Raw genomic sequence first — 23,721 nt, 5'->3', positions numbered from 1 at the left:
GAATGAGATACATTCCTAGACATGGTTTCTATGGAAATTTATTTTTCTTGACTATGAATATTTGTTTCAGGACTTTTTTTTCCTTTTCCTTTTTCTTCAGGAGGGAAGGGGAGGATGTGGAAGAGGTAGAAAGGAAAGAAAATAACTGTCTGGTAATTGAAAAATAAATTTCACAAGCAGAACCAGGAGATCATTATACACAGTAACAACAAGACTATATGATGATCAATACTGATGGACGTGGCTTTCTTCAACAATGAGTTTATTCAAACTAGTTCCAATTGTTCAGTAATGAAGAGAGCCATCTATACCCAGAGAGAGAAGTATGGGAACAGAGTGTGGACCACAATATAGCATTTTCACTCTTTCTGTTATTGTTTGCTTTCTGTTATTGTTTTGTTTTCCTTCTTAGGTTTTTTTTTCTTTCTTTCTAGATCCAATTTTTCTTGTGCAGCAAGATAACTGTATATACAATATATACATATATATACAACATATACATATATTGGATTTAACATATATTTTAACATATTTAACATGTATTGGACTACCTGCCAACTAGGGGAGGGGATGGGGAGAAGGAGGGAAAAATTTGGAACAGAAGATTTTGTAAGGGTCAATGTTGAAAAAATTACCCATGCATATGTTTTGTAAATAAAAAGTTATAATAAAAAATGATTAAAAAAAGAAAAATAAATTTCATTTTAAAAAAAAAGCACCAAAGAGCTAAACTTTATCAAACTACCACTTTAGATGTACAGACATTATAGCTTCTCCAGTCCCAAAAGACAATAAAACTTGTGGTGGGGGGTTGGGAAGCTGGAGCAGGAAACTACAGGCACCTTGGGGAAGGATTCAATGCCCAGGTTAAAGAATTGAATGCAGGGACCAATCTTGTTCCAGGAGAACAGATGACAGAACAGATTTGCCTTTCCAAAATAGAGAGGGGTGGAGAGACTTACAAGAATGGAATGTTACAGATTTCACTTATTTGATTTTCTTTGCTACAAAACAGAGGGCTTTTAGATGTTTTTTGTTACAAATAGGGAATGTATATGTACAGAAAATTACTGTGTTGTAAAAAACTGAAATTGCCAAACTTAAAATTTAAAATTCTCCCTTCGTGATGCCCCAAGAATTCAGGAAACACTAGTCCCCCCTCTCCCACCAGTATTTTAACACAATTCCAATAAACCTTTTTGAGGCTTTCATAAGAGGTGAATGTAATCAAAGCCCCAGCTCTTTCTCTCTGAGCCTGAAAACTTTTCCCTATTTTGTTCCTGATTTTCCTTATCTTCCCGGAGAAGAAGCAAGAATTTCTATTCAAAATGTAGAATCATAATCATATTCCCCTGAGCTGTGTACCTTTTAAAACATAGCCACCAGGATCAAATCCTTGAGCTTATCTACCTGCAGGTTCCCCCTGAGACCACACTACCCAAACTGTCCATTTAAAAGAAAATATCAGACATTAACCGAGAATCCCCAGAAAACCATTAACCAGAATATTTTGAAGGGAGCTGTTGGAATAGGATTGTTTTTTTCTTTAACTGTAGGAAATACTATGGGTTGCCCATTGAGCAGCAGGTTGGATGATTAGACCTGGAAAATTTCTTCTGTGACATAGCAAATGCCTCTGGTGAGCTTGTACCATCATTTTCCAACCAACCTAGAACCTTCAGAACCTGGCCCCAAACTCCTTTCCCAGTCATAGTATATACTACTGTCCTTTATGTAATCTTCAGTCCAGTCAGTTGGACTTTCTTGTTTCTCCTGTGGAGCTCTCAATTTCCCTTTAGTGGCTATCTCATATGCCTAGAGACCACTCCACACTTAATCTATTCTTGAAACCCCTAGTTTGCTTTGAAATTCAACTTAAACCCTACATTCAAAATGAAGCCTTCCTAAACTTGGTAGCTACTAGTAAGTACCCTACTACCTCCTAAGACAGATACAGAACTTTATATCTATTTTATATCTATTTCTATATGTTGTCTCTCCAAAAGAATATATATATATATATCAAGAATATGAAGTCTTTTAGGGCAGGGTCTGCTTCTGTCCCCAGTATTTAATACAGTGCCTAGAACATAGACAATTAACAAATTCTTGTGGACTGATTAATTATTCTCTTCATTTTTTATTTGAGATTACCAACCTATGGGGGAGATAATGACCAAATAATGACCAAATGAGAACTCAGGCTGTTTCAGTTCCAACTAACTACTACCAGGTCTCCAATTGGATGCCATATTTTCAGCTTCACTAGGACTTTTATTTTTCGTTTGGTTGTATTGTTATTTTTTCTTTTTATTGTTGCTGTTGTTTTTAGGGGCATGACAATTCAGGGAGCAAAGAGCTAAGCCATTGCCTGGCATGCCATGGAAGAAAAGTGATATTTAAAGGGAAGAAGAAAAAATTACTTGGTTTGATGTCCCTTCAATTTGCCTTTAATACTTTGCCCCACATATTCAAGGATTGGCTTTATCACAGCTGTATTTTTTTAGCGGAGGCAATTTAGGTAGCCATCCTTAAATATCAGATCTTCTAAAGTGATCTTGGGTCTCTCCTGATTAGACAGAGGATACAACTGTATATCATACCAGTTGCCTAAGGTCATCTATCAATCTTTGCATCAAGATAATTTTTGAAATGGTTTCCCTAATTGCAAATACTCACTGGAGACGTATAGAGTGGTTTCTTCCCATGTCCTACTGTGAGGATATGTGTTCCTATATTTGCCAGAACAGTGAGTTACTTCCTTAAGGGGACAGACAACCCCCTGCCTATAATTTCTGTCCATGGAATCACAGGAATAGAATCCATTTCTTCCAGCCTTCCTGAATTGCCTTATCTGGAGATCTAAAAGACATGGTAATTAATCTTTGAATTAAATTAGTTAACCTCAACCATAACCTCTGTGGTATATAAATAGACAGCAGTGTTGTATTTTTTATAGAAGGCATTTGTTATGCAATTATACATGCTTGCGACTTATGCCATTTGGAATAAAAACCGGCTGCCATACTTTGGTTTGAAGTGTTTTCCCCAAGCAATAGAGCCTCCTTTTAAGAAACTGATATAACTGGAGAGACCTAGAAGAAAACAAGCAGAATGATGGAGAATCTCTAAGATCTAGGTCAATGAGAACCTCTGCTGAAGGACCTGAAAATTTTTAGGTTGAAAAAGAAAAGATTAGGATGGGAGTATGATAGTTGTCCTGAAATATCTGAAAAATTAATATATGGAAAAAAAGATTAGTTCAGTTCTGTTTGGCCATTGGTGGGGAAGAAGAGGAATGGGGGACAACAAGTTGCAAAAAGTTGCAAAAAAGTAAGTGCAAAAAAAAAAAAAAAAGTTCAGTACATAAGAAAAACTTACTAACAATTAGAGTTGTCCTAAAGTGGAACTGGCAAGTTCAGGAGGAAGTGAGTTCCCCTTTGCTGGAGAAGGAGGGCAATTCTCAAACAAAATCTGGTTGACCATTTATTGGATACTCAGTAAAAAAATTTCTCTTTGGATCTAAGTTGAAATACAATGGACTCTGAGACTCCTTCCTATCTATGATAGGAGATTCTATGATATCTATCTATCTATCTATATATCAAGAGAAAGTTTGAAATACAATTGTCTTATTTTCAGATGATGAAATTAAAACCATCTATAATTATTTTTTTAAATGCTCTAAATCATTATTGATTAGAGAAATGCAAATTAAAGCAACTCTGAGATACCACCTCACACCTCTTAGATTGGGTAAGATGACAGGAAAAGATAATGACAAATGTTGGAAGGAATGTGAGAAAACTGGGACACTGATACATTGTTGGAGAATCTGTGAAATGATCCAACCATTCTGGAGAGCAATCTGGAATTATACCAAAGGCTATCAAACAGTGCCATTGCTGGGTCTGTATTGCAAGGAAATCATGGAAGACAGAAAAAGACCCACACATACAAAAAACATTTACAGCAACTCTTTTTGTGGTAGTAAAGAATTGGAAAATGAGTAGATGCCCATTGATCGGGGAATGGCTGAACAAGTTGTGGTATATGAAGATAATGGAATATTATTGTTCTATAAAAAATGATGAATAAGCTGATTTTAGAAAAGCCGGGAAAAATTTATATGAACTGATGATGAACAAAACAAGCAGAACCAGGAATACATTGTATACAGTAACAGCAAGAATGTGCAATGATCAACTATGAAAGACTTGGTTCTTCTCAGTGATTCAATGATGCAAAGCAATCCCAATAGATCTTGGACAGAAAATGCCATTTGCATTCCAAAAAAGAACTAAGGAGATTAAATGTAAATCAACACATGCTAGATTCATTTCTTTTTTCCTGTTTTTTCTTTTTTTTAAATCTCTCCCATGGTTTTTCCCTTTTGCTCTGATTTTTCCTCTCCCAATATGATTCATAAAGCAATGTGTATTAAAAATAAATAAATAAAAATAAAAGGGAAAAAAAAAGAAATATAATTGTCTTAAGTCCTAGCAAAGATCCATGTGTTCAAAAGGGACTTTATATAATTCAGGGATTGCCAAAAAGGACTATTTTCCCCTCTTACCTTCATAAAGCCCATTATTCAAAGCAAACAAAGCAGAAGTTCATGGAATCATTGATTTAGACTTAGACTATCTAATCCAACTCCTTCCTTATAGAGATGAGGCAACTGAGGCTAATGAGATATAAGATCATACAAATAATAAGCGAGTGGTGGGATTTGAATCCTGCTCTCTTCACTCAGAGTCAATGTTTTTCTACTGTGCTTGTTTGCTAAGTTCTCCTTCTACTCTCTCCCGTTTAAAAATAAAGCAAATTATTAACCTCCACAGTGTAAATATGAACCCAGGAGAGGGTTCTTGGACTAGATGAGAGGCAGGTTATAGACATAGGAACCAGGAGGCTGATGCCTGAATTCTACTTCTAGTTCTGCTTTCTTAATGGCCTTGGCTAAACCTCTTTGTATCTCATTTTCTTTAGCTGTGAAATGGGACAGATATTCTTAAATTGAAACCTGTCCATCTCCTAATTGGGGAGAATGGTAAAGTGATTACAAAAATACTGAAAATATGCAGCAACATCTTTTAGGTGCCAAATGAACAGAAGAGCTTTCTTCTTACTGTTTCTCTCCCTTAGCTGTTTTAGTCCTCTTGGTATCATGTAGTGGAAAGGCTCTAGATTCAGATGGCCTTGATTCAAATCCAGCCTGTGATGCTTATCTTCTGTATGACTCAGAGTAAATCACTCAATTCCCCTGGATCTGTTTTCCCTCGCTGTTAAATAAGGGGGTGGGATTAGGTAACCTCTTAAGCATCTTCCTAGCCCTAAATATATGGTTGGTAGAGATTGTTTCTTCCTTTTTCTTCCCTGAATTTTCCTGATTGGATTGCTGTTTGTGGATGGAGAAACTGATAGGCTCAAAACCAACCAAAAATAAGAACTGCATTAAGAAAACTCAGCTCCTAGCTCTCAGTCCAATGATCTTAGTTTTGAATTAAGTAGCTTTTCCTATTTATATTGGGTTTGTTAATCTATCTGTTGCTTTAAAAGGAAGAAGGATGAACAGAAACTAAGACAGAAAGAGAAAGAGATAGAAACAGAGACAAAGACAGAGGAAGAGAGGGAGAGGAGGAGAGAAAGAGACAGACAGAGAGACAGAGACGAGGGAGGCTCATGGAAGATCTTATGAGACATCTATTAAGTGAATTGGAAAGATAAAGTATAGCAGGTCCCACTTGTGGGGGAGGAACACCTGTTCTTAGTTTCATTGGGCTCTGAATATACTGTGCTTATTGGGGGAAAAAATAATTAAGTGAATTATTTGGATTGCTGGTGAAGTGAACTAACTTGGGCATTCTGCCACGTGTTAGAGTTAGACTATGGCCTCTTTAATGAGGCTCCAATATGATTTTGGCTCCAGAGTGGGTCAGTTTTAAAGCACAAAGAATTCCAATGGTGTAGACATACCCTCAATCCAAGAGCCCAGGTAACAGTTGGTCAGGAATTTACAACCTTCTTTTCTAGGAGACTAGCACTGCCAAGGAAGTAGCCACAAGCGATTGTGGACCTCTAAAACAGCAACATGTAAATCAAAATAAAATAATGTGGCCTGTGGTACAATAAGAACATCTCTACAACTGGATTAAAAAAAAAAAAAAAAAAAGACGCAACCTTTCCTGGTATAATTGCATTCTTGGTTGTTTCTAGGAGTCTGCCCAGGAGCATGCTTTAGAAATCCAGCCCTGAAGAGAAAATGCTCTTCCATCTCAGTTGTGTTCATGACTCTATGGGCCTTTCTTTAAAGAGAGGAGGGGAAATTTTTATTTAAAAAAATCCTTCCTCCTCCTCCATTAGCTCTGTTATCCCAATAGTACTTGGATATTCATTGAAACAGAAATCGTTTTCTTTAAACAGTGAGTGTGCTTTCTGCTGTTGGTTAGATCTTTTTTCTCATCTTTTTCCTTCTCAGTGAAACTGGATCGGTCCGTTTTTACTTCTTGTCTCTAGCAATTTCCCTTTTAGGTTCTGATGCCCTAGCCGAGGGCCATGGAGGCTGGGCTCAGGGCTCTGCAGGGAGACGCTCCAGTCTTTTAAATGAAAAACATTATGTCTCTTAGAAATATTATATTCCTAAAGGCCTTGCCTTATCCTGTTCCCCATCCCCATTCTTCCCCCTAGATCGAAATCCAAATTTAAGGCCCATCTTTTTTGACTGGGTCCCTTTCTTATGAGCTTCACAGGTTCATTGACTTACACACACACACACACACACACACACACACACACACACACACACACACACACACAGCCTGGAAAGACAAAGATTTGGATGGCACGGGGCCCATTGCCTCAAGTTTCTAAATGAGCAAAGAGCTTCGATCCCCCAGCTGCTGGAGGTGACAGGAAAGCCTCCCCATATGCAGGCCAGGAAAGGGCTAGAAAGGAGAAAGGGAAGTCAAGAGACTGACTGCTCTATCTGTAGCCTGAGAAACAGTGGACTTTTAAACCTGGGGCTCAGCATCCGGGCCGTCACCAGACCCAGGCTGGGATTTGCTTCTGAAAAGACAGAGAAGAATTCTCAGGTGGGCAGCTTCATCAGATGAGGAAATACTCTTTCAGACCGCTGGACAAAATGACAAATTTGTCATTCTTCCTGATTCTACCACACTGCTGTGATTCTTATCAAGCAATTTTTGCTCCTACCTGAAATTTAGAGTCAGATAAATTCCATTCTAGAGGCCGAGGCTCAGTCAAGATTGAAAGGTCTGGTTCAAATTCTTTAGGATTCTGGAGTTTAGGATTGAGGGAGCTATAAGCCTTTTGTGTTAGAGTTTTGGGGCCTCTTTTGTTCCATTTGCCCTTCGCTTTCTTGCTATATATGTATCTAAGAAGAATCCTTGTCATGAGGGTGGGAGGGTAGAATGGGATGCGGCTGGCCTATGAGAACATCTGCACTTAAGGTCCCCTGTGGCTTCTGAGATAAAGCCTCACTGCCCATAAACTTAGTTGTGGATGCTTCCTTTTCTTTTTTTCTCCTTCCTTCCTTCCTTCCTTCCTTCCTTCCTTCCTTCCTTCCTTCCTTCCTTCCTTCCTTCCTTCCTTCCTTCCTTCCTTCCTTCCTTCCTTCCTTCCTAACTCCCTTCCTTCCTTCCTTCCTAACTTCCTTCCTTCCTTCCTTCCTAACTTCCTTCCTTCCTTCCTTCCTAACTTCCTTCCTTCCTTCCTTCCTAACTTCCTTCCTTCCCTCCCTCCCTCCTCCCTTCTTTCTTTCTTTCTTTCTTTCTTTCTTTCTTTCTTTCTTTCTTTCTTTCTTTCTTTCTTTCTTTCTTTCTTTCTTTCTTTCTTTCTTTCTTTCTTTCTTTCTTTCTTCCTTTCTTCCTTTCTTTCTTTCTTCCTTCCTTCCTTCCTTCCTTCCTTCCTTCCTTCCTTCCTTCCTTCCTTCCTTCCTTCCTTCCTTCCTTTCTTTCTTTCTTTCTTTCTTTCTCTTTTCTTTCTTTCTTTCTTTCTTTCTTTCTTTCTTTCTTTCTTTCTTTCTTTCTTTCTTTCTTTCTTTCTTTCTTTCTTTCTTTCTTTCTTTCTTTCTTTCTTTCTTTCTTTCTTTCTTTCTTTCTTTCTTCCTTTCTTTCTTTCTTTCTTCCTTTCTTTCTGTTGTACAGATTTACATTTCTTGGATTTCTATTATTTGGGAGTGCTTGTAAGTAAAAAAAAAAAATTTTTTTTTAAATAAAAATGCCTGAATGCCCTTTTCTTTTGAATGGACATCCTTTTGTTGCTGTTGGGTTTTGATGATTCAAAAAACATATATTAATGTCACACTTTAGAGTGACCCTGACCTGACCTGGAAGAAGCTGCTTTCTAACAGTCTACTGGTGCCCACTCTTTATTTGTGTATATGTCTTATCTCTGCTATGAGGTTAAAAGCTCCTTGGAGGGAGGGCAGGCAGGAACAATGACATCTTATATTTCTCTTGCCTTCTCTTCAGTTCCTAGCACAGTGCACTGCTTACACATTTGTTTGCTGCTGTTAATAGACTTTGTTGAATCAATGAGTCTTAGGAAAAGAACTAAAGACTTGTTGCCCACATGGGATGTCTATGAAGCCAGCTTCCCTGGGGAGGGCAGCTCCCTAAAGGGCTCCCAACCTCCCTGTGGGGATGCCAGGAGTAACTGCAGCCCGAAATGGCATCAGACCACAGCCTGCTGGCTAAAATTACCCTTCTGCTTTATCATCTTGAGAACATTAAGGGCTGTTGTTAACAGATGTTTTCTGTTACACGTTATTTGTTAGTCTAATGAAAGGAGGTGCACTAGCTTTCAAGACCTCGGCGTTCTACAGAAGGTTTTATATGAGAGGCTATTGCACAGCTCTGGCAAAGAGAGCGTCTCCGCCAATTGTGCTTGGCGGGTCGGCTTTGATTTTGATGTTTGCAACCATTTGCATTGTAATTTTAGCTCTGGTTAAATGTCATTTTTAATAACTCCATCTATGGTGTGTAAATGTCTGAGCAAGCACAAGAGAGGCGGGAAAGGGGAAAGAGAAAGAAAGACAGAAATGGAATTCTTGGTCAGCAGTTATGAGTAGGATTGCTGAGGATGGGGGAGCCAGCCAGCCCAGCCAATGCAACAGGGAAAAAACTGTACCCCCTGTTGTTTGTCCCTGAAGGTGGGGACTAGATGCCAAGGCTAGAGAGAGGGAGAAGATGAGACAAAGGTCACTTAGTCCATCCCTCGCGGGGAGGGGGTGTAAGGAGCAGAGAGAGAAATAGTCTGTATGCTAAAGGCTAAGTCCTATCCCGATGTACAAAGGGACACACGTGCCCAGCTTAACAAGCAAGCCCAGCTTCCACAGGGGAGCCTCAGTTGGAAGACTGAGAAAATCAGGACACAGTAGGGGTTAACAGGATAAGTCTTCTACAGCTAACATTCTTTCTTCTTTTACTCACAAGCATGTAGGTTGCTATTCTTTGGTGACTTAGTTACACTTTCCAGTGACCTGTCTATTTTTTCATCTTTATCCCAGACACTAAGACATCCTGGAAAAATTTAGATCCTGGAAATTCAGAGCCTCTTCCACAGGGTTGGCTGGCCCTCATTATTCCATATTTAATCTAGCCATCTAGGTCATTCTCACCCAAAAAAACATCCATGTTCTTCACTCACACCAGTTTATTTGATAGCTTACATATTCCTAAGTAGCAGAGAAACTGGCAAAGTATCCATTTTCCAGTTGAGCTAATTGAGGTAAATGACCACACAAAGGAAAGGAGGAAAAACTAAGATGTTTAAGTCTTGCATAATTGACTCATATTTTTGTTGCTTTATGGTTTTTTTTTTTGGTTTTTTTTTTTGATGTTGCTTTATGGTTAACAAAGTATTTTCCTTATGATAAACTTGTGAGGTAGGAGAGTCAAATATTATTATTCCTATTTTACAGAAGCAACTGAAACAGAGAAATATACAAAACTAATAAGTATTGGGGCTGGGGCCTGATATGATACTTTTTCTCCTTTGTGGGTTTATTACTCTTGGAAAGCCCTTCCATTCATTACCTCTTGAGTTACTTGTTCTCTTTCTGTCCTGTGTCTGGGAAACTTCAATTACCTTTCCTTAAGAGTCAAAGCTACTAAGTATCCCCTCTTATTCCCTTTCATTCTTTATTATCAAGGCAGATTAGAGCCAGTCCTTGAGTCTTCCTTAAAAGGGGCATGGTAATTGAAATATAGATATGTGTATAGTGTGTGTGTGTGTGTGTGTGTGTGTGTGTGTGTGTGTGTGTGTGGAGGGGGAGTGATGACTGCATGTGTATGATTTTTTTTTTTCAATGTTGACAATAAACTTGTTGGCCCAGACCAGGAAAGTTCCAGCTGCCCATCCCATGTACAGCTGGGAACAGAGTGAGCTGGCAATAAAGAGGGGCTGGAATAAAAACGTCCCGGGCCTGTTTCATTTTTAGGACACCAATAAAAGATACCATTACCCATAAAAGTCCCTGTGTGGACTATGCCCTGCCACACAATGGCCCCTCTGCCTTGGGGTGGGAGCTGAAGGTTTCCCAGATGTGTTGGGAGGGAAAGAAAGAGCAGAGAGGAGGCAAGAGCAAAAAGGCAGCGTGACACGTGGCATCGTGTATTGCCCCTGGAGGGTCAAACCTAACACCTAGACCAGGAGATGAATTGGCAAAATGCTCTTCAGGTTTTACTTCCTAGATTAGAGGGATGAAGCATTGATTGAAATTCAAATAAACTAATATCATTTAAAGAAATTTTTTTCTAGCAATTTTTATAGTCATCGGTCTCTGGTTCAGGACAAAGCCAGCCTTGATCCCCCCCCCCCCTCCTCAAAATTCTTAACTAAGGGATACACCTATGAATTATTTGAGTCCTTTCCATTTTCAGTCCAGTCAGTCTTCTGCTCTTTACCAGAGCAACAGGGCTTGGTTCCATTTCCCCTGGGATGTCTATATAGGATTCTTTGATCTCTTTTTCCGTTAAAACTGCTGGGCTTACAAGTCAAACCCCATGTCACATTTTCCCTTCCCTAGTTTATCAGATCCTCTTTTCTTCCCCTTCTCCTCTACCTCCTCTCACTAAAAAAGTAGATGACTTTCTCCTACCACACTGTCTAAACAGGAAACTCCCCCAGCCCTCCCCTATTCACCACCTCACAAAAGGCACTTAACCCTTGGCCCCTACCTAATCCAAATAGGTAATCTCATCTACTCATTATTAGTATTTAGCCCATCCTTGTTCTCTGGGTGTTCTCTCTAAATTTATTCATGTGTATCAACAAGGGATTCTTAGTAAGATAATAAGGGTCAGAGTAGATATCTTCCACAGACCCTTTCAGCTCCCCAAGATCCTGATATTCTGTACCTTTAAGAACCTCAGGGGAAGAAAGGAGAAAACATCTGTGTAATTTTCTTCTAGAGGGCATCTAAGTATATTTCCAATCAGTCAACTAACAAGAACTTATTGAGTGCCTACTATGTGTCAAGCATTGCTAGGCACTAGGAATACAAAGAATGAAACAATCCCTACTCTCAAGCAGTTTACATGCTAAAAGTGTGTGTGTGTGTGTGTGTGTGTGTGTGTGTGTGTGTGTGTGTGTAGACTTACATTCCATACAAGAGGAAGACAAGGGAATGACAAGGGCAGAATGGAATCATAAAACATTCAGACTGAAAGAAATTATGGAAAATATATAGTCCAGATCTCACTATCGTTTAAAAACTGAGAGAGAAGGGCTGAAGCAATTTGGGAAAGGTTATCCAGGGAATTAATTGCCTTGATTTCCTAACTCAGAGATCTCATTTTTCTCTCTGTCATTGCTATATGGTTTCTCACTTGAGATCCCAATTCAGAATTTGCTGTGTATGAGATAGAACAAGGGGACTGGGGTAGAGGGAACCTTTAGCTTTAGTCCCTACTCTGATATTTCTATGAATCCCCATATCAACACCTACCAAGATTATAAGTACAAGAAACTTGCTTGGTCCTACCTCCTTTCTGCTTAGGAGGAATATGGTAATCTGTGGATGATGGGAATAGAAAAGAAGAAATTAGTTTATTGATATAGACACAGAAGAAAGGTCTTTGAGGAAGAAAGGAAGGAAGGAATGAAAGAAGGAAGGGAGGGAGGGAGGAAAGAAAGAAGGATGGAAAGAATAATTTTTTTTCATTTTTTCATTTTACAGATGATGAAATTGAGATTCAGATAGTTTCTATGACTTTCCAAGGTCACAGGTAATGAGGGACAGGGCTTGTACTTAAACCCAGGCCTTCCAAAGCCAACATTCTTTCCATATTAATAATACCTAGCATTTATATGTTACTTTAAATTTTGCAGGTAATCTATCTAGTCCAGTCCAATCTCTTCTCTAATATCTCTAACAAGTAGGTCAATCAGCTTCCTCTTGAAGGCCTCTAATGACAGAGAGCTCAATTCCAGTCACTGGTTCTTTTCTTCTGTCAAGGATCAAGTTGAACAAGTCTGATTCTTCTACCTGACAGCATCTCTGATAGTTTAGAATCATGATTCACTCAAGCCTATCATCTTCTCCAGACTAATCCCTGGCTTCTTCAACTGATCCTCAAATGACATGGCTTCAAGTCTACTTATTCTAGCTGACCTTCTCTAGGTGTTCCCCAGCTTTTTAGTGTCTCTTCTAGGTAAGGTATTCCAAATGTAGACTGACTAGTGCAACATTCATAACTAGTGCATGGCCCTCTCTCTGGAATTGGCTCCTCCAAAGAGCCTTTCAGAGCAAGTCCAAATCTCTATTCAAAACCCTTCATAAGGAAGAACAAATTCTTCCTATCACTAGGGCTCTAATTCCTTGAACAAACCCTGTATTCTAGAAAAATCTCTTCTGCCCCAGGTGTTCATTCTCCCCCAAGCCATGCTTGCAGCCTTTTCTTTCCTTGTCCAATCCAAATTCTTTAACTCTCATCTCAATAGTCACATCTTGAAGCTTTTTTCTCCCTGTTTACCCTATGGGCTCTCTATTCCAAAATCCTACAAAACATCCAGCCTCTATATTACAATTCATCTCTTGGTGATACATTGTCTTTTTCCAGTTTCAACAGTGGAAGTCTCATCTATTCATTTCAGTCCAACATTTATTAAGCACCTACCATGTAAAAATCATTGTGCTAGATCCAGCAACAAAGACAAAAACCTTCAAGGAACTTACATCCTTATGTAAAGCAGGACTGCTATCTGTTGCATATTTCTGTGACTTCGGAACCAAGGAACGCCAGTAAACGGTTCTTATATCAAATAGAATCCCCTTTATAATGCCATAGTTTGGCACAGGATTGGACATGCAGTAGGTACTCAAAAATATTTGCTGCCTTGCTCCATTCAAAACTAGATCATGTTACAAAAGGCTGTTAAGAATAGAGATCCACTGGGAAATCTGCACAATCACCTTGGGCCACTTGGTTAAACATTGAATTGTTTGCATGAGAACAAAATCAGTTTTTTTAATCCAATGCAGTTAGCATTTATAAATCTAGTCATCCAAACTTCCAGGAAAAACTGCTTCTCTGTTGCCCCACTTTGAACACATATATTCCCCTTTCACTTAACATCAGTTCTCAAATTTTTAGATGGGGCATCAATCCCTTATAGGTTTCCTCTCTGTATTATACATTCAGCCTATGGCACATCCCCCGAAGGGGACAAGGATACATTCAGATGATTGAGTTCCTGTAATTACAACACAATGATTTTTTGAGATTCAGCTAATCCTCTGAGGCAGCTGACCCAAATGATTTCTGGGAGGGTGTATATGGCACACACTGAGCACCGAGTACTGTGACTCCCAGGTTCTATTGGGTGCTTGTTAGCTTCACTCAAGTGTTAAATTGGGTAGGGAAGCAAGCTCTCACTGAAAACCAGATGCTGCATCTAAGCTACAATACATTAAACAATAAAATAAAATAAAATAGAAAACACCCTTTCAGCCAATGAGTTAACATTACTCAGAAGCTATCCATAAACATGAGGTTAAATGAGCCACCAAAAGGCAGATGGCTGAAACCGTGTTACTGCCTGTTTATCCCAGCAAGTTTGTGTAGAGCTGTCCAGTATGGGTCACTAACCCATTGCTACACTGGTAAGATTGGGGGTGGTGATGACATTTAAGCTTCAGAACAGAAGGGTTATGAATATCTATCATATACTAGGTCTTAAAAAAAATTAAGCCTCTGACAAAACACACTGCCTCTATTTTGAGATTTTTCTGGTAGGGGTCCATGACCTTTTTTGCTACAGGCATTGTGAAGTGGGAGGTTGGGAAGTGGGAGGTGAAAAGGAAAAACCCAACAATAATCCTAGCAAATGGCATAACATCGAAGTGGGAGAACATTGGCCATAGTGTTGTATACACTATCAGAAATGATCTAGGGCCAATTCCAGTCGTCTTAATCTAATGTGGGCCCTGGACCCAGATGGCTCCAGAGAGGAAAGTGAGGCTGGTGATTCTGCATAGCCTTTCCTCACTTAAATCCAACCCACTTGCATGTCATGGAGTCAACTTCCTGATGTCATGGTCCTTTAAGAATAAAAGGATGAAATCACAGAAGTCCTCACAGAATCGGGCTTTTTTCTTAATTATTTTTATGTTACAACAGAATGTTCCAGCTGGAGTGAGGAAAGGGGATCTTTATGGAGAAATGAGTATGATGTAAAAAATAAAAAAGCATTAAATGTTAAATTTTTAAAACTGAATTGATTTTTTTTAAAAAGTGCTTCAGATAAGTAGATATCCCTTTGTTTCTCGAACCTCTTCTACCTTCTCTCCAGATTCTTACTTCTTCTATTGTAGCTGATAGCTTACAGCAGATGCCGGATGGATTTTGCCCTCAGTATCAACCGAAAATAAGAGGTAGGAGAGGAGAATTTAAAATGAAAGTTACTTTGGAAGTTTCCTGCCAATAAGTGGTCACATGTGACATCCACTGAAAAGACAAAAGGAGATTTCAGGTTTTCTTTTCTTTCTCTAAGACTAGGACCCAATTCACAAGTGGATTTTTCCTCATCGACACTTCCTTTTACTTTTTAGTGAGTTGGATTGAAACCCTGAACTTATAAAATGATCACTACGGTCAAAATGCCAGTCTCACATTGTTTGTGGGCTCTTTTGATTTTCATTTTCTCTCATTTCTTTCAATAATCATGTCCCGAATTAATGGAAAATAAGTGGAGGTTGGTGGGTTTTATTTCCCTCCCAAACCTCTGACAATCCTAGGGAAAAGAATAATTTTTTAGCCTTAGAGGTTTTTTTGAGTACAGGAACAGAAAATTTAGAAAAAAGGCAAGAGGAAGTTTCATTTTAGCCAAAAAGTTTTAACCTTTCACTCTTGCCTTTGTTTATTTTTGTAGCATCCACGTTACTAGTTTCTGCCCTGCCCACAGGAGGGAATCTTAAAAAAAAAAAAAAAAAAAAAGTTATTAATATGGTCTCTTTTGTTGTAACTCATTGCGAAGGCAGCAACCCAAGGGTTTATTTTCTCAACGTGCTTGGCATATCTTAGCGCCCTAGCTCAGACCTCAGAGTTTGATTTGGGAGGAATCCGAGCCCCTGGCTTGCTCTGACTCACTGAAGAAGCCGCTGCCTTTCCCTGCTATCTCTCTGAAAGCAGGGAGGGGGTGCCTGTGTCTGGGAAAATCACCCGCCAGAAACAAACCATGTCCACCTTGTGGCTTGCAGAAATCTCTCTCTCCTTTCTTTCTTGTCTATTTCCCTCTCTCTTTCTTTCTCCTCCTTTCTCTTCCTCCTCTCAATCTCTCCCTCTATTTCCCTCCCTTCTTCTTTCTCCTTCCATCTCTCTCTTCCCTTCTCTTTCTCTCAATCTCTTTTCCTCTCCCTCTGTCTCTTCTCCTTCCTTCCTTCCTTCCTTCCTTCCTTCCTTCCTTCCTTCCTTCCTTCCTTCCTTCCTTCCTTCCTTCCTTCCTTCCTTCCTTCCTTCCTTCCTTCCTTCCTTCCTCTCTCTCACCTGCGTGTCTCCTTACCTCTTACTTTCTCTTTCTCCCTCTCTCTTCCCCCTCAATCTCTCCCTTTATCTCCCTCACGTTCCCTCTCTTTCTCTTTTCTCTTTCTCTCAATCTCTCTTTCCTTCCTCCTCTTCAAGTAATGATTCAGCTTGCTTTGTTGAAAAGATATCCATTACTTCACTTTCCAGTATATCCTATTCTCTCCTCCTCTATTCACTACCCCCACTTTCTTTCTCCAGCTCTAGAAAATAGCTCCCTGATGCTTCGGGGAAACTAACTTACAAACATGTTGGCCTCCTTTGAGAGAAGGCAGTGCATTTCCAAGGCCAATGGGCAGAAGGAAGTTAGAACATGTGGCCAAAGTTGGCTGGAAACGGAATCTTGGAGATCTGCCTGGTGCCTGCCTGGGCAACTTAATATTACCCTGAATATTATTCAAGATCTGCTATGTCATAGATAATGGTCTCAGAGAAGGGGGAGCAATGGTTAATGGTATATTTAGTTTGGGACTGAAAAGAAAAATCACAGAAAGAAATTACTTTCTCCACCCTACCCCCATATTTTGAGGTATTATAAGATCATAGCCCTAGAGAAGTTTTTAACCAAGGGTCTGTAAACTTGTTCTTAAAAAATATTTTTGTAACTACCCCAAGGTCATTGTTTCCCCTTGTAATCTTAAGTATTTTGTTTTCTGCATTTAAAAACATTATTCTGAGAAGGGATCTATAGGCTTCAACAGAATGTCAATAGAGTCCATGACCCCCCAAAAGGTTAAGAATTCCTGGTCTAGAATAAGGATCAACAGACTATGGCTGAGGTTTTTGTATAGCCTATGAGCCAAAAATGGTTTTCATATCTTAAAAACAATAAATTTTTATTTAAAATTAAAAAAAAAAAACATTTTTAACCTGGGGGTTGTACAAGAACCAGTGGTGGGCCAGATTTGGCTTGAAGATTGTAGTTTTCTGACCTCAGGTCCAGAGTTCAGAGTCGTAAGAGGCCTTCACTTCTTTTACAGATAAGGAAACTGAGGTGTAGAAGTGAAAAAGGAGAGCTATTCTTGGATCAGTAGTCCTCTCTTATTCTCCAAAACCTTCTTCAGCTTAAGACACAACAAGTGGAGTAAGCATCTTTGCTTTGTTGGGGGGATGCCATCGGTGTGATTTGAATTGGACACTTTTGCTGCTGCGCTCCCTGAGAAGTGGCTGGGCTGATGCACATGGGATCCAGATGCCCAGAAACCTAGACTTCCACGGACAGTCAATGGCTTTCGGGGCCTTTCTCCTAACCTTCTGTCTCTTGCCTTGACTAGAGTAATGATGTCTTCACTTGTCTCCTGGGAAATACTGAGCCAGGAGTAGTAATGCGTTTCTTCTGTCTACCACCATGCTGGGCCGTGACTATGCTAATGGAGACCACCTTTTTTTCCAGGCAAGAAGTCTTTCTGGCCATGACTTTCTAAAAATAGAATAATTCTCTCCCAAATCAGTTAAATTCCTTGACTTTTTTTCTCTCTATGCCTCCTAAGGTCTTCCATCCTTTTCCATCCCTCCCCCATTTCACTAGTAGCCCTAGTAAAGTCATAGGGAAGTGATGCTGTTTCCAGAACCTTGCACACCTGTCTTTCATTCTGGAGGCACTTAAAAATGTTTGTCAGATAAATGAATGGTACTCACACCCACTCTGTCCATAGCACTTCGTGGATTTTTGAGGCATCTTTTTGGAGATTATTTTATTATTCAAATTATACTATTTAATCATCTTCTCACTGCTTTCTCCCAGTGCTAGTGATGAGCAGTTCCAGAGATAATAATATATGTAAAGAGCCAAGCAGAGACTGGCACATAGCAGTTACCATATAAACATTAGTTATTATTATTATCATTATTATTATTTTCCCTGGATGTTTTCAATATACTGGAATTTCTTGGGTTTGTAAGTAATAGGGAAGCTGGCTGGCTTTTCTGTCTGCCCCCAGTTGGGGACTTACTCCCTGGTGCCCCAGGAAGATAATTTGATTAAATCTAACCGTTCTAGAGCCTGGCTCCCTAAATTCCCTCTTCTCAGTTCCTTTTGGAGAGGGAAAAAAAAAGGCCTCTCTTTCTTTCTATGGAAAGTCACTTTTCCAGTTGTTTCCTCTGACTGGGGGAGACAGAGAGGGTAAAGGAGACAGTTTGCTTCACCTTTGATTCATTAGAAATAACAAACCCGACTGCCAAAAGCACTCTGGAGGGAGGAAGACTTGGCCAAATGGGGCTCTTTCTCTTCACAGAGAGATTAGGCATGGCCACAGCTTTGCCATTAATTACAGAGGCACTTTTTGATCCCCGTTTCCAGCCTGACCTTATATGAAGGCTAAGCATAAGTTTTCTGTGGCCATGTCTTTCTAAAAGCAAAACAAAGCAAAGAAAAAAAAAAAAAAGGCCAAACCATCACCCAATATGAAACCCCTAAAGCTCCTGGGAGTCTGATCCTGGAAGAAGAGAGCTGTGGCTTCCCTCCGACTAGGGAACTTATTAGTCATTTTACAGATGCTGTGCTGTCCTAATTTACTGGCAGCAATGATGCTGTGAAATATGAATATAGCCTTTACATGGAGAGGCTAATGATAGGAGAGTGGAGTGAGTGACTTGTCTCCTACATTCGCTGAGTGGGTAGTCACTGGGCAGCCCTAGGAGCAGTGTAGCACCCTGAGGAACGACATTCCTTGCTCAGGGGAAGGGGCACCTCCAGAGTGTTCACAAGCCTTCCGTTACCTCTGCTTCTCCCAAATCTCCTTTAATTTCCCTTACACAACTTGAGGAGGTGCTCATACATCTTTAGATCATCTTCCTCCCTTCTTTAACAACTGCAGAATAGGTGTCCTGGAAACAACTTGGAATATAAATCTGAAGGGGAATAGGAGTTCTTTATGAACTCTTTAGGAATTTGAATCCTCTCTCCACCCCTTTTCTCTGCTACATCTAAGCTTCCAGGGAGACATGACTGCTCTGTAAAGTTTGTCTAGGGCCTCCTATCAGAGGGCATGGAAATGTGTAAAAGTTTTCTAGACTGTGGTTATGAGTAAGGGAGTCTTAGTGCTTAGAAGCTACATGCAAGTGGCTAGTATTTATATAGCACATTACGGTGTGCAAAGCACCTTTCAAGTTATCTCATTTGACTTCACAATTACCCTAGAAAGTAGATGTTACTATTTCCATTTTACAGATGGGCACACTAAGGCTGAAAAAGGATGAATTACCTAGGATCACAGTAAACACCTGTGGTAGGACTGGGACGTGGATCTTCTACTTGATTCCAGGTTCTGGGCTGCCATCTCTGTGCCACCCAAATTGCTCACTAGTCTTTCTAGACAATTTGATTAGTTCTCCAAACATCCAAACACAACAATTCCCCACCGAAATACATAAATAAGCCCATCCTTTAGGGGAAAGTTGGGGGTGTGTGTGTGTGAAAGATGGTCCTTAGCTCCAACCAGTAAGCCATGCAAAAGTTAATCATCCCCATCCCCTTTTGAGAAGCAGTAATAAAAAACAACCCACACGTATATAGTGTGTTAAGATAATAAACTTTTAGCGTTAGAAAGACCTTAGAGATCACCTAGTCCAACTCCTTTATTTTATCGGCCCACCAGACATTTTCCTTAAAAGAACTCTACAAAGTAGATAGTACAGGTATTAGCACCTCCATTTTACAGATGAAGAAACTGAGGATCAGAGAGCTAAAAGGACTTGCCAAAAATCACAGAGTGGTGTCAGAGTCAGTCAAGTACCCATGTCTCCAGACACAGGGTCTAGAGCTTTTCCCACTAAGATTCCCCTCATGCCAACATTCCCTCCGACTCCCCCGTCTTGTCTAGGAAGTTTCATATTTTTTTTTTTTTTAAAGAAAAAAACAAAACAAAACAAAACACGAAACTTTCTGCCTAGACTGCAAAGTCCCTTCCATGGACTGACTCATTCTGTTCACAAGGGTGTTGCTTTCACTGCTATTTCATCTCTAGCACCCACTAATGCTCTGACATCCCTTTCCAAATCCTTATAGAGGCCCCGGCATCTCGGCAGTCCTGGTTTAGGGAGAGGGCAGAGTGAACAAAGTGAGGGGTGCCCACCAGCCAGAATACTTGCTCTTAGCTGAATGACTCTCGGGGTCCCCTTTCGACGACTCTCGAGTTCCCTTTCGACCCATCCCGGATCCCTACTGGCACGGGATGGTGGGGATAGGGGTGGGGGATACGGGGCTGAAACCTAGTCCGGGCTGGAGGCATCCTCAGCCTTCTGGTACTCATTAGAATTAAGTGTTTCCCATTAGACGTCCTCGGTCCTCATTAGTGAGCTGCTGCCCTCCGCCCCTACCCAGGATGAAGGGTTTCCTAATGACTTCATTTGGGTGGCGGGGCGGCGGGTGGGGAGGATCCCCCTCTCTTCTGCGGCTCCCGACCTCTTTCCTCCCGCCAAGTCCCGGGGTCACTTACTGTCCTGGGGCGCCGCCTCGCTGCCGCTGCTCCCCCCGGACGGCTCCTGCAGCCCCCGGCTGCAGTCCCGGGGCTCGGTCCGGGGCTCGCGACCTCCGTTTCTGCCCGCGGCCGCTACCTCCTCCAGGTCTAGGAGGTGGCTGACGCTGAAGTTCTTCCTGGCCTGGGCGCAGTCCCCGGGCTCCAGGAGGCGGCCGCCCAGGGGCTGCTGCGGCCCGAACGCCTTATCCATGCCGAAGGCGCCGGAGGTGGCTGCGGGGGCAGCGGCCGGGGCGCTGGGGCTGTCCATGCCCCCGGAGGGCGGGCAAGCCTCCGAGCCTCGCGACCAAGGAGCTGCGGCCACCCGGAGCCTCTCTCTGAAATACACTTTTTAAAAACCTCGCCCCCAACTCTGCCCCACTGCACCCCCCTCACTTTTTCTAACTTTTGTTCCGCCTCGTGCTGTCTCTGTGCGAAAACAAACTTTTGCTCCCTTTCCTCCTCTTTCTCCTTCGCTTTCTCCCTGAAGTTGTTAAAAAACACAATCTCCTCTTTCCACACGCCCCTTCTTGAAGGGAACTTCTTTCCTTCGCCTCTCCCTCCTTCCTTTCGCTGCCTCCTCCTCCTCCTCCTCCTCCTCCTCCTCCTCCTCTTCTTCCGTCTAGTCCTCTCTCCTTATCCTGCTTGTGGAGGGGCGATGGGGGTTGGGGTGGGCGTGGAGTCAAAATAGGGGAGTTTAAACCCAAAGGCATAAAAAGAAGCTTTGGGAATTGGGGGTGTTGGAGGAGGAAAGGAGTAATTGTTTTTTTTTTTTTTTTCTTCACCACCCTCAACACACACACACACACACACACACACACACACACACACACACACACACACACACACACACACACTTCTGCCAGTTTATTAAAGCTAACAGTGGTTGGGAAAGTTAGGAACTTCTATCAACAAGTGTCAGAGACTGTATTTCCTTCTAGTTAGAAGACTGCAATGGATAGTAGTAGTGGGTGGATTGGGGGGTGGGTGTTTTTTCCTTTCCTTCCCATCTACAAATTCCTCTGCAAGTGGGGAACTGATGAAGACCGTTAAGGGCAGAAAGCTCCATACTCTTCTTTTTCATCCTCCGCAATACTGTCTTTCCAACATTTCCTCTACCACCACACCAGTTCAAGACCCTACTCTGAAATGGAATGGCTCCAGAAGCTTCAAAATCCCCACTGCCTGCCCAGCCTTGAATCAAGGTCATCTCCAGTGGGCAAGCCTAGCTCTCTGATTTTAATGAGATAATTGTGCCCCATACCACAGTCAAAAACCCATCCCCAGGGACAGTTCAAGGAACTTCCCTAATGGAAACCAGGAAAGGAAAAAAAAAGTTTTCCTTTTAAACTTTTTTTTTTTTTTTTTTTTTTTTTTTTTTTTTTTTTTAAAGAAAGTGGAGATAAACTTTAAAAATGGGATTAGGGTTTATGATTGCTATGTGGTTGGAACAGTTTTAACTGTGTTCCACATTGCTCAAAAACAAGAGGGAAAGCACCATGAGACTTTTTTTTTTTTTTTTAACAAATGTTTGGCCACCATTCTTTTCCATATTATAAATAAATATGCAGAACAAGAAAAAATTAGAAGATATATTCAAAATAATGGGCAATAAAAACTTTAAAATAAGAATAACTTATTAGTAACTACATAACTTATGCGTTACTCTTTCAGTAACCCTCCGCCTTATCTTTGTCCATTCACATGTATAAACACATATATTTTTACAATTGTCAGTGCACTTATTGTTTTAGTGTGGATTCCTTTACCTTAAACTTACATTAACTTGTGCATTTTTACATGTTGCTTTGTGATCATCCTAGTCACCATTTTCAATGATAGCGTAATATCTCCTGCACAGTTTGTTTAGACAAAACTCCAACCCCTGGATACTTAGGTTGTTTCCAGTTTTTTCTCCTTTGCAGATAACATTGCTATAAATAAAGTGTACAGATGATCTTTTACTATTTCAATTTATTGTACCATAACTTTAATAATAACAATTCATTGGGAGATTTAATTTTTTATAATTAAGGAAACATTTGTGTGTGCTTGTTTTAAAATTATAGTTTTTTTTAAAGTTACTCTTTCATAATAATCTCAACTGCTGATTCAACTGAATCTGTATGGAGTTGCATGAACTTTTTTGTTTTCTTTTAAAAGAACAACCCCAAACTAATTAAAGTAGACCCCCTTTTCTCTTTGTCACAACCACAAACAAATGAACTATGAGTTTCTGGACAAAGCCCCAGGGGCAATAAAGATTTCCCTTCCTTGAAAATAGCATCTTAAGTAATGAAGAATGAAGTCAGTGAGAGACAGACAATTTTAATAACAACAGTTGATATTTATCAGGGTCTTTAAAGTTTGCAACAACCTGTGAAATTGGTATGGAATTACAAGTATTTTTAATCTCCATTTTACAGAGGAGAATACTGAGGCTGAGAAAAATCTAAATAATATATGCAAGAAATACAACCAGTAAATGTCAGAGGCAAGAGTCAAACCCAGATTTTTCATGATTCCTGGTACAACTTGTAAAATCCTGGATTTTGCAGTCTGAAGACCCAAGTTGGCTAGTTACTTCCTGTGTGATCTTGATTAAACTGTCTCACATCTCCAAGATGGCTTCTGTTTCCTCCTCTATAAAATTAAGAAATTGGATTAGGTATCTTTACACTATCTATGATTCTATATTACATGGCCAGAGAGGATGGATTCTTTACCCTATCATCAGGCAGCCTGAAAAATAGGGACAGCCTAGAATTTGGAGTCTAAGCCTGAGTTTGAATGCCAGCTCTCCTACTTGTTATAAGTGTTATAGTGACTCTCTAAACTTTAGTTTCCTTATTCGCAAAGGAAGGAGGTTGGATTAGATAATGCTTAAACTCCCTTTAAAATCTAAATTCTACGATTAGATTTAATTCAACACATATTCATGAAATTTCTATGTGCTAGTCATTATGCAGGACACTGAAGACCCAATTCCTACAGAGCATTATTAATTTGGGATTAAGGGAGGGATCATGCAGGTCTTCAAGGAAAGTGTTGACACTTAAATAAAGATGAGGATTCTGAGAGAGCTAGATGAGAAAGGAGTGCATTCCAGGCAGGAGCTTGGCTTGTGCCAATGTTTAGAGATGGGATGCTGTTCTGGGAACACAAAGTAGACCAGTGTGGCTGGAATATGGAATACGTGAAGACAAGCACTGTGAAAC

At 40.4% G+C, this 23,721-nt stretch overlaps 1 protein-coding gene across 2 annotated transcripts in view; it reads right to left on the bottom strand.

Moving 5' to 3' along the window:
* PRRX2 (paired related homeobox 2) overlaps window positions 1–21,081 on the bottom strand; it is a 66,830-nt gene extending 45,749 nt beyond the window's left edge. For both annotated transcript variants that reach the window (XM_074293833.1, XM_074293834.1), the window contains exon 1: window positions 20,486–21,081. In XM_074293833.1, the coding sequence (XP_074149934.1) occupies window positions 20,486–20,774 (289 nt within the window). In that variant the 5' untranslated portion in view covers window positions 20,775–21,081. The remainder of the gene's footprint in view (window positions 1–20,485) is intronic.
* Window positions 21,082–23,721: the final 2,640 nt, after the last annotated feature.

The sequence above is a fragment of the Sminthopsis crassicaudata genome, chromosome 2 (assembly GCF_048593235.1).
Source record: "Sminthopsis crassicaudata isolate SCR6 chromosome 2, ASM4859323v1, whole genome shotgun sequence".
In the NCBI taxonomy this organism is placed as follows: domain Eukaryota; kingdom Metazoa; phylum Chordata; class Mammalia; order Dasyuromorphia; family Dasyuridae; genus Sminthopsis; species Sminthopsis crassicaudata.
The sequence above is the reverse complement of the archived record's forward strand: the minus strand, read 5'-3'. Positions and strand labels throughout refer to the sequence as shown.